This window comes from Garra rufa, chromosome 12 (genome assembly GCF_049309525.1).
Source record: "Garra rufa chromosome 12, GarRuf1.0, whole genome shotgun sequence".
Taxonomy (NCBI): domain Eukaryota; kingdom Metazoa; phylum Chordata; class Actinopteri; order Cypriniformes; family Cyprinidae; genus Garra; species Garra rufa.
Window position 1 is genome coordinate 35,923,604 of NC_133372.1, and position 11,386 is coordinate 35,934,989.

The 11,386-nt window shown below is 35.6% G+C and overlaps 1 protein-coding gene across 1 annotated transcript; it reads left to right on the forward strand.

The window, feature by feature from the left end:
* The first annotated feature begins 693 nt into the window (after positions 1–693).
* Positions 694–8,412, forward strand: ppp4r2b (protein phosphatase 4, regulatory subunit 2b). Its single transcript, XM_073851853.1, has 9 exons — positions 694–814; positions 1,901–1,982; positions 2,561–2,731; positions 3,782–3,875; positions 5,029–5,066; positions 5,182–5,256; positions 5,345–5,479; positions 6,465–6,784; positions 6,870–8,412. The coding sequence occupies exons 1-9, from the start codon at positions 694–696 to the stop codon at positions 7,196–7,198; spliced, it is 1,365 nt and encodes a 454-aa protein (XP_073707954.1). The 3' UTR covers positions 7,199–8,412.
* Positions 8,413–11,386: the final 2,974 nt, after the last annotated feature.

Here is an 11,386-nt window from a genome sequence, read left to right on the forward strand (position 1 = left end):
ATGGTTAGCAGACAAAAACAAACATTTTGCAGTGGCCCAGCCAAAATCCTGACTGAAATCCAATTGAGAATCTGTGGAGGGAGCTAATATTTTTTCCACAATGATGCCTCTTGTACATTGTCTTATCTTCTGGGAGAAGCCTGTGTCATTTCTGGTCAAAAAAAAAAAAAAATATATATATATATATATATATATTGCTGGTTGAATAAAAGTAACTTTAAGTCAGAATTTGCTAGGGATATGAATAATTTTGGGCTTGACTGTAAAAATGGTTATTCATTCTAATATTAATTGGTTTGGTATTTTGTTTTGGTTACTACATTAAGTCTTGTAGAGGGGGAAACAACAGGCCAGACATTTTACACTAAGTAGGTTCAAATTGCTAGCGTGAGTCATGAACACGAAGATAAGCGTTCAATTATAAATAGGCTAATAATTCCAGTCAGACTTCTCAAGACATTCAGGCGGCATTAAAAGTTGTTCGAAACGCGCATATTGTGCTCCAAAATGCTGTCTACATAGGCAGCTCAGGGTTTAAGGCACATTTCCAAAACACTTTACGCCTACAAAGCCCTAATAATGATGTCTAGGTAAGCAGCTGAGAGGATTTTGAGACGCAGCCATGCTATTGCGCAACAGTCAGCGCTCCCGAAGAGCGGCCGGCAGTGACGTCGCAGACGCCGCCATATTGAAATGTTTCCCCTCTCCTCTTCTTCACTGAGCTCAACAGCAGCCATCAGCTCTCGCTTTCCAACTGGAGACAGGGACAACAACACAGACATGGAGATAGACACTCTTCTGGAAGCTCTTAAAGGTACCCGGCTGTGTGTGTTGAGGTGGTCTGCGTGAGTTTAGAGAGAAGTTACATGTGCTTATGGAGCTGGCAATGTGAGTTAGCTAATGTTAGCATGGCCTGTGGCTAAATGGCTTTTCCTGTTTTTCGAGGTCTGTTGTGTGTTAAGAGCAGATGAACTGGTTTCTTTTTGCTTTTTTATGACTTCTGTCTATTTTCTGACCAAAGCGATGGGTTAGTTAAATAATACGTTAATAAACGAGACTATTGTTGATTGAGATAACTAGTTAGTGGTTTGGCATGATGTGGAGTTGATTTGAGTACATAACACGTATTTGTATTCAGGGTTAACTCTAAACTAGTGAAAAAATGATAATAAAGTACGGTTTTCTTTATAAAGTGATTTTTTTTGGGGTATTTACTGCTTAATTAAAGTAGTACTCAGTTCTACTACTAATGTAACTATTATTATTATTAATTTTATTATTGTTATTATAGTTCCTTATTCTTTATATTTATATTTATAGTCGGAGTGGTGTATAAATAGTTTTTATGGTTTAATGACAAAGCTTAGATTTATTGTACCTGTATTAGTTCTTATGTAAGTGTGTTAGGAAAATTGCTTAATATTTTGTAATATTTTTCATAAAGTTCAAGGCTGGACTGGTAGTAGTTTTCCTTTAGTGGTTAAATAGTAGTAATCATATAGTACCAGAAGGTTTGGATCTTGAAAATGACTGAAAGGCTAGAAACAACATGTTTAGTGTTCTTATAGTTGTTTACTTCATTAACTGTTCTTGAAAAATATGTTTTCATAATTTTAATAGAAGCATGCATATTATTCCATATTAGTCTGGGTTTTCTAAATATTTGTAGAAAATAAAACACTGGAGCTTAAAGATGACCTAAACTTAGAAAAGGGTGCATGTAGTTGTTCTGTAAATGTTTCAAATGTGAGATATAGTGAATAAAAATAATAATAATCATGAACACAGAACTACAATAGACTAACAAGATTTCAAATTGAAGGTATTAACATGTTTTAAAGTTGGGTACAGATGTTTATATGAAGTCCATAATGTGATCCTATTATTGTGTTTTCTGTAGATTTTGACAAGGAGGTGAAGAAAGAATCATCTTCGGTATTGGATCAGTTTTTATGCCATGTTGCAAAAACCGGGGAAACCTTGTAAGTATCTCCAGATATCAGTGAGTGATCTAAGAGTGGCGAAGAAACTCCATTTACCTTTGTGTGACTCCTATTTCAGTGGTTTGTTTCATATCAAAATCATAACTACTTTTCTGGGTAATACCACAAGGTGGTTATCGCACTACCACAGCACTTTTGGTTTTGTTCCAAAACACACTGAACCTTGTACTTATCGACTAGATCTGCTTTAGACGACCTGCCCTCATTTTGTAAAATAATTGTGAGAATACATAGTCAGATGAATATGAGAAAATCAAGTCTATATGTGTCTTAGAAATTCCTGCTTCTGATTGGTCAGTAGAGTTATGTAGTCACTTATTTTTTGTGTAATGACCACTGAACTGTGTGGCGGTTTTTATTTGATTATACATAGTTGTGTTAGTTTCATATCACTCATATCATTCTAGTCACTTCTCAGATAATAAAACAATTTCAGGCTCATTTATTTGGTCGATAGCCGTGTAATAAGGAAAATCATGACTGGCGGATGTCGTCTCTTACAAATTTTAGCTGTCTGTGTGACTGAGTTACTAATGCTCTGTATTGTCGCATTTCAGGGTGTCCTGGTCTCAGTTTAAAAGCTACTTCATATTCAAACTGGAGAAGGTAATGGAGGATTTCCAAGCATCGGCCCCAGAGCAACGAGGGCCTGCCAACCCCAACATAGAGTCGGTTCCTTTTGAAGAAATGAAGGAGAGAATTCTTAAGATAGTCGATGGATACAACGGGTGAGCAACATGTTAATAGGGCTGCGCAATATGGCAAAAAATTTAAATCTCGATATATATACACTAAGTTGTCAACATGATGTAAATGTTAAACAAATCACTTATTAATATCTTTTCAGAAAAGATGCATAAACTACAACTAAATCTTGTATTATATACTCAAAAATGATACAAGGAAAATGCTTAAAAAAACCCCTCAAAAGTCAAGGAAATTTAAATTCAAAATCAATGAATAACACCAATAGACCATTATTAACTATAAATGTTCTGTCAAAACAATAAAGAGCAGCTTTCAGCCTGTCATCATGATGCAAACATGACATATCAGACATACAGGAGTAGCTCTTAAGTGTGTGATTTTTTTTTTTTTTTTCTTTTTTTTTTTATGCAACTGCGTTTACTTTTCCATTGTTTTTCTATGTAAACAGGGACTGTTTGACTGTGGCATGTCTCTTGCTGCATCTAATGCATGAAACGGCATTCTAAAAACACGATGCTCAAGTTAAAAATAGTTCACTCCCATCTTCTTGCGTTTTTTTCCCTATTCCACTGCCCACATCACATCTTTGTCAATGTAAACACAAAAGTGTTTCTGTGAGAACGGCGCTTAGCAATATGAGCGCGTCACATGCGAGTGGTTAATCATGTGCGCCAACTCGTTCTTTTCTCTTTACTGTTATCATTCATTGGTGTATTGTCAAAGTCTGGTAATATTTCTATTCAAAATACCCTAACTGTAATGCTCTGGTTTCAAACTTTCACTTAGAATCAAAACTCTGCCTTTAAACTTGAAAGAAACAAATGTGAAATTTATTGTGATAATTATTAAAATGACAGATATTAAAAATAAAAAATAAAATAAAAAAAAGATTATTCAGACAATCTTTTTGGCCATATCGTCTAGCCTTACCAAAAGATGTTTTGGATAAAAAGCAAGAGCCAGTCTCTTTACCCCAGAGCAAGTGTGCCATCTTCTGGCTGTTGAATATAACCTAGCCTACACCATTTGTGGAGGATGCAGCAGCTAATTCAATTATTTTCTTTATCCAGGATCCCTTTCACCATTCAGCGCTTGTGCGAGCTGCTCACTGAACCTAAGAGGAACTACACCGGAACAGAGAAATTTCTCAGAGGGGTAGAGAAGGTCAGAGCGTGATGCATTATTCAGTTTAAGAACTAATCTGTACTAATGTGTGTAAAGGTGCACTTTCTATAAAATACCTCACTGTGTTCTTCTAGACAGTCCATTCCCAGTATGTTCAGTTTGTATTTGCATTTTTATTGTAGTTTTACTACGTTCCCATCCTGTCAGATATTATCACTTGCTATCTTTGACTTCCATAAAGGCACCCAGTTGATTTATGGTCACTTGTATTTGTTTTGCAGGTGTGTGATTTATAAATCTAGATATCTTTTACAGTGTTTTACACACTTGTCTCTTCAAATGTTTGCTAAATGGGTTTTATTATCATGTGTTGGAGGAACTTTGACTTGTAGTGTGTTCTCTGTGCCTAAGGGATTAGTTCACTTCCAGAATAAAAATTTCCTGATAATTTACTCACCCCCATGTCATCCAAGATGTTCATGTCTTTCTTTCTTTATTCAAAAGAACTGAAGGTTTTTGAGAAAAACATTCCAGGATTTTTCTCCATATAGTGGACTTCAATAGGGATCAATGGGTTGATGGTCCAAATTGCTGTTTCAATGCATTTTCACACTCAATCACATTTTCTCCTCCAACTTCAAAATCGTCCAACATTGTTGTTACCTTTTTTTTTTTTAAACAGTGTTGAACTTACTCGCATGTTCCCTTTGCAAACACTGGGTCGGTACTTCCGCCTGTGTCATCTGTGTGTAAGGTTGAGCTAGTGCAAGATGAGCATTTGTGGTTAATGAAAAGTATTTTTTTAAATAGAAAATTACTGTTGTTTTGCTAGATAAGACCCTTATTGCTCAAATGGGATTGTGTAGAGCTCTTTGAAACTGCAATTTGAACTTTCAACCCATTGATCCCCATTGAAGTTCACTAGAAAAAAAGGAGAAAAATCCTGTAATGTTTTCCTCGAAAACCTTAATTTGTTTTGACATCTTGGATGACATGGGGTAAGTAAATTATCAGGAGATTGTAATTTTAGAATTCAACTAATCCTGTGATTAGTAAAGTGATTTGATTACCATTTGAGGCCCATCATTTAGTCCAATTTAAGTTTCAGTCTGCACATTTTTCCATATAGGAGGTTGTAAATGAATGTGCATTGCTTATGTTATTAATATTGATTGTTTTCTTTCGTCATCAGAATGTGATGGTGGTCAGTTGCATTTATCCTACATCTGAGTAAGTTACTGTTCACTATTAAAATGTATTGATGCTATAGATGATTAATTGAATGCTTAGATGCCTTATATTACCCCTGAAGACAAATAAAGAGCTATTTCTGGCTTCTTTGCAGGAAGAATGGCTGCAGTGGTGTCAACAGAATGAATGGAGTCATGTTGTCAGGGAACACATCTCTGTTTACAGAAAGGTGAGGAAAGTATATGGAGCTCAGGACTAGTCATTTTAAATCTACAGTAGGCTTGAAACTTGATGCTTATCTCCTTTTTATATTACAGGAAAGTAAATGGTCCAGGAACACCCAGACCATTAAACAGACAAAAACACTCCATGTCCAGTTCACTGGCCACAAATGGCCTTCCGGACAGTACAGAAAACAAAGAAACAAACACAGGACATAGCAAATCGGCCAGGTAGGCGATGTTTCTGATCTTTCACACTTTTCCCCCCTTTCTAATTATATTTGTGAAACGTACTTAAGACGGTGGACAGCAAACACTGCCGTTCAAATGTTTAGGATCGGTAAGATTTTTAATGTTTTGAAAAAAAACAAAAAAAAACTCTTATGCTCATCAATGTTCCATTAAAAAATACAGAAAAAAAGCAATATTATGAACTATTATTGCAATTTAAAATAATTTCCTATTTTAATATACTTTAAAATATAATTTCTCTGATGCAAGCTGAATTTTCATCAGCCATGACTCCAGTCTTCAGTGTCACATGATCCTTCAGAAATCATTCTAATAGCTGTGCAGCTTAATATTTTTTGGAACCTCTGATACTTTTTTTCAGGATTCTTTGAAACGAACAGTGTTTATTCAAAATAGAAATCTTATAGTCAATATAAGTCTTTACTATCATTTTTTTTTTATCAGCACCTTGCTAAATAAGTGTTAACTTATTTAAAAAACGAAAGAAAACATTTACACTACTTTGAACAGTAGTTTATATTGTTGTATATTGGAATCCTGAAAAAAAGTATCACAGGTTCCAGAAAAAGTCTTAATCAGCACAACTGTTTCCAACATTGATAAATCAGCATGTTAGAATGACTGCTGAAGGATCATTTAACACTGAAGACTGGAGTAATGATGCTGAAAATTCAGCTTGGCATCACAGGAATAAATTATATTTTTAAGTATATTATATTAGAAAACCACTATTTTAAATTGTAATAATATTTCAAAATATTTTCTGTATTTTTAATCAAATAAATACTGCCTTGATGAGCAGAAAACACTTCTAACTTATCCCAAAACTTTTAAACGGCAGATTACATCAAATACTGGAAAGTGATGGTTGAATCAGTTAACATCTTCATGAATCATTCACATGATATAAAGCCCTAAATATCCTTTACATCAGAGAAATACAGAATATATCTTTGTGTTCCAGTGATGCATCTGTATCAGGCATTGGTGGGCCTCTCGGCAGCTCTGTAAAGAACAAACACTTAGATGACGAGGAAGATGAGGGAATGGAGGCAGAGGAACATGAAGTAAAAAGACTGAAATTCAACAAGGATGGCACTGATGAAGAGGAGGATGAAGATGAAGTAGACGAGCAGGTTGTCGATACACCCAGATCTACGTCGACTACTAGCTCCTCAGATAAATCAGAGGATGCCGAATCGCCATCATCCATGTTCCAAGAGGGGAGTGAAGAAGAGGAAGAAAGTAAATCTCACGATTCAGCCGGAAGCTCTGAGGACCAAGGTAGCATTTTTACCCCCACCCCCCTCTTTTCTTTTAGGTACACACTACATAAAGCACTAACATATTCTATTCTTTGCTAACGCAGAGCCGTCCAGCACACAGCCAGAGTGTCCCGTGGCAGATTCCAGAGAGGCTTTTACTGAGAGAGAGGTTCCTTGTGGCTCTGATGACTCCTCAGAAGAGCCAAGCGATATGGACCAATCAGAGCAGAGAGCCCCAGCGGGCGTGGCCTCTAGCCCTGAGGTGAGAGAAGGGGAGGAGCCAAGCGAGCAAGTCAGCAGCAGTAGCACTGATGAAAATGCCTCTGGACCCACATCTAGCAGCAGTAGCGAAGAGTTACCCACAGAGGGCGACTCTGGGTCGGGGGCCCTGGACTCGGAGAGCGCAGAGGAGGAGCCAATGGAGCAGGACTAGAAGCCTGCAGACTCCTAGCCTAAACATTAACTGAGTCCTTTGTGGAGATTAAGACGACACACACTTAAGTGGCCTTCCACAAAGGCCATCCAAAGCAACACCCAACCTACCGCCATGCGCCTTCTGGTCGAGAGTCCACCTAACTTCTCCAACCTTCCCAAACGGACACTTTATGCAGATGTACATAGGATTTTATTGCTAAAGTGAAGGTTTTAAACTGTCTTTTTTACAGTTTTTTCCCGTAATGTCATCGGTTTCTGCCAGTCTGTTTTGTCACAGAGCTTACAGCGGTTTGACTGAAGTTTTTTGATGTCTAGTATTCACACTGTCAGCTGACGTCACTAAAAAGCTAATGAAAGGAATATTCATGGTTAAATGCAAGCTTCTTGCTCATAGACTTGCATTAACAAATGTATTTCAGAGCCGAAATCTGTCGTCATCATTTACAGCATAACTTGTATTTAACCATGAATATTGCGTTGTGATATTTTAGTCTTGGTTTAAGAGAGTTTAATCTGTATCCAGTTTTGTTCTAAGCTTTAGTTTGGCTAGGATGTGTCTCCTCTGCATTGGTGTATTAATATTTTAGTCACCTAGTGTCAAAGCATCAGGGCATTGGAGTTTATCGCCTTGCTTTCTCTGAAGACTCATAACTGGCTGCTGTTCAGGTTACGTTCCAAGCAAAAACAAGCCATAGCTATCTTTGTTCTGTTAAATGATTCAATCCTAGCGTAACATTGTTTCTTTCTGGTTGTTTGTGTGTAACTGACGGGATGTAGAATCTGATTTCTCACTTTTGTATTCTTGTGCGGTTTTCGCTGCATTGAAAGTGAGTGGTTTATGTCAGGTACATTTACCTCTTGATTCGAACTGATTTCTTGATTTACGTTAATTTATACCAGCATTTCAATCTCCTATTTTATGAGAAGTTGTTTTCGTTTTTGTTTTGGCAGGTGGTTGTTGACTGCTCTGACTAGCTTGATTACAATGTCATTTGTGGGAGTCCAACCCCAAGCCGGCTGCTGTTTTGCAGCTGTGTTTTTGATATTTAGAATTTTTAAATTTATGTAAAGTAGTGTTTTGTAGAGCTTTGTGTTCACTGCCTTTGGTGCATCCATATATAATTGTATTTTTTTTCTTTTTTCGGTGTATTACTGAATGCGTGTGGTTTCAATACAGTATTCAGATGAAGCAATAAATGTTGTTGTTTTAAATGGTTGGAAAACACTTTCATTTGTCACAGCATGGTTTTGCAACAGAAATTACAGTTAAAGGTAAGATTTTTGAACTAAATTTTCATATAAAACTGGGTAAAATTCATAATGATTTACTGCTTTGTTTTTTTTTTAAATGTCTATTATTCTGACGATTAATCGAGTAGTCAGATAATTATATAATTTTTTTTCCTATTTTTTTGTAGTAATAAAAACGGACCCAAGCGAACAATAGTTTTAAAATTACTATTGGGGAATTGGAGAATGAGCCTATTTCCAAAAAAAGTGGAGTGTTCCTTTAAGGCAGTACAGTTATAAAAACAAAACAAAACAAAGAAAAAGTATACACAAATACAAATCCCTTAAGAAAATTAACCGTGGTTTTATTATAGTAAAAGAGTAGTATACTTTGTAATACATTGCATGTGCTTCATCGTATTTTTGCCATTTTTTATTAGTATATTTTTATTTATCTATTTCTCTTTTTTAGAATTTAAAATAGAACACATAAGTTTGATTTTGGAATCTGATTGTAGTCCTTGAAAATCAAAAGATTAGTGAAGTCCTGGAATTTCAATTTACAGTATCTGAATGAACCCTGGTAACTATCCTCAACAAGCCACACAATTTGAAGGGTTCATGTTCATAGTTTGTGCTATGGACGAGTTCTACCCCAAAGTTTAATACTTGGGTGAGCACCGCTAACTTGTAGGATGTCTTTAATAGGAGGATTATCGTTACATAACGTCTCTTATGCTTTCATCCGGGATTTTTCATAATCCTTAATCATGTTCCTCAAATTAATACATGCCTACTAATTCATTTTGCTGCAATTAAGCTCTTGCACACATTTTTCTGCTTCATTTCCCAAATACAAGTTTCCTTTTCTTTTGTCACAGTCATATGTCTCTAACAGGCTCCTGCTGACACAGAACAATGATTTCTGCAAGTTCTTTCAAGAAAGGAAAGCTTTGTTTCACCTGTCGGGCTGGCTAATTTCAGAGTCGTACGAGTATGTGTTACTGAAATTTACCCAGCCCTCTCAGAGGAAATAAAAAGTGGATTGTCTAAGTCCTGCCACGATGCGCAGCAAGAGGTTACGTTTAACTGTCGTCTTTGAACACTCGTCTCTGGGGAAATAACCCTGCATGCTGTGGGAATAGAAACAAGTCTTAAGTAAATGAATTGTAATGTGACCTGGAACTGAAGCGCTTATTAATAATGATGAAGTCGAGTGACTATTAAAACATTTCTTGTGTTATGTATACTTTAGTAGTAAATAATAGTTTCTCGGGTCTAAAATATAAAATATTTTATATATGGGTAAAATCTCATGACAATATATTCAGGTCATTTTGCATTGTCAATTCATCTACAATGCATGTTATTGTTTATTTAGTACTGACCTTAATAAGACATTTCACATAAAAGGAAAAAGAAAATAATAGTTGAATTTATAAAATTATCCCGTTCAAAAGTTTACATACACTTGATTCATAATACTGTGTTCTTACCTGAATAATCCACAGCTGTTTTTTTTTGTTTAGTGATAGTTGTTTACAATTTTTTTTGTTTGTTTTTTTCAGCATTTTTGTGTATTTGAACCCGTTCCAACAATGACTGTATGGTTTTAAGATCCATATTTTCACTGAGGACAACTGAGGGACTCATATGCAACTATTACAGAAGGTTAAAATGCTCACTGATGCTTCAAAAGAAAAAACATGCAGATTCTGAAAGGGGGTGTAAACTTTTGACCTCAATGCATTTTTTTTTTGTAAAAAGGAAATTTACTCTTAACACTAAAAGCTGTACAATGATAAAAAATGTGTCACAATGCAAAAATGAAAATTAGCTTCCTAAAACTAGGACTAATTTTCTTTGAAGTGATATATTTGCTTATTTCTTTCTTTTAATTTCATGGTAAAATATGACCATGGCATGTTTTTGACAGGTTTCATATTATTCGCCTATATATGGTCGCTTGATTGTTCATTACAGCCATAAAGCTGTATAATGTTCTGTTATAGCAGCCTTAGACAACATCAAACATTGTGTGCCGATTCCCGAAGACTCATTACTTGGGGATAAAGAGGGTAAATAACCACAATAATGTCGGATTTGCATGAGAAAACATAACCATATGCTAAACATGATCTGAAATACGAAGTTTGCACAATTCTGGTAAGCTGATGTATTGACTCAGAGATAATAAGAAAATTACTGACATTTTCCTTCTCTCTTTTATTGTAATTGTTAATCTGGCCCCATGTTATAACTCGAAATGAGACTTAATACACTGGAGAGTGGCCTGTTATTTACAAAGCTCAAGTTAAAGACAGATGTCAGTCTTAATGATATTGTCACTGGGTGACAAGATATTAGTGGTCAGATATTGGGTTGAGTCTAAGTACAATTCATCGCTGTAGAGCAACATCAATGAGGTAAAAACATAAAATGGGAAATTCAACATTTACTGTAATATAGGTACCCTTAATATAATTCACACACTGGTGTCTTTAGTACAGAAGAAGTCAGGAAGATCTTCTCTGCTCTTTTTGTATAACCAGGCCAATTCATAATTTGCAATTACCACATGCTTACTTCATAAGACGCATGTCGAATTTATATTATTCCCAACAGAAGATGTGTTAAAAGTGACTTAGACTTACGAAAAGTCTTCAAATGTTCGGAACAGCCTGCTGTGGGGAACTGGTCCTGCAGATCTTGTATTCTGGAGGAAAAAGACAAAGAATAAATGCAAAAGTGTGTTAATCATGAATGCACTGGGCTGTAAGTGCTTCACATGAAATAAAAATTGACTATTTACTTTTTTAATGCATGGTTTTGCTCTTATTTTGAACAATTAATCAGTGCAATGTTATCGCAAAGGGAAAAAAAATACTGTCCTTAATATCTTTAATCAAAATGTAACATGCATACACCTTGCAGAATCTGCAAAATGTTAATTATT

Bases quoted from the DNA above. Each gene is read 5' to 3' on its own strand.
- ppp4r2b (XM_073851853.1), top strand. From the start codon at position 694: ATGTTTCCCCTCTCCTCTTCTTCACTGAGCTCAACAGCAGCCATCAGC. The intron at 815-1,900 runs GTACCCGGCTGT...TGTTTTCTGTAG, and splicing joins TCTTCTGGAAGCTCTTAAAG to ATTTTGACAAGGAGGTGAAG. The intron at 5,480-6,464 runs GTAGGCGATGTT...TTTGTGTTCCAG, and splicing joins GGACATAGCAAATCGGCCAG to TGATGCATCTGTATCAGGCA.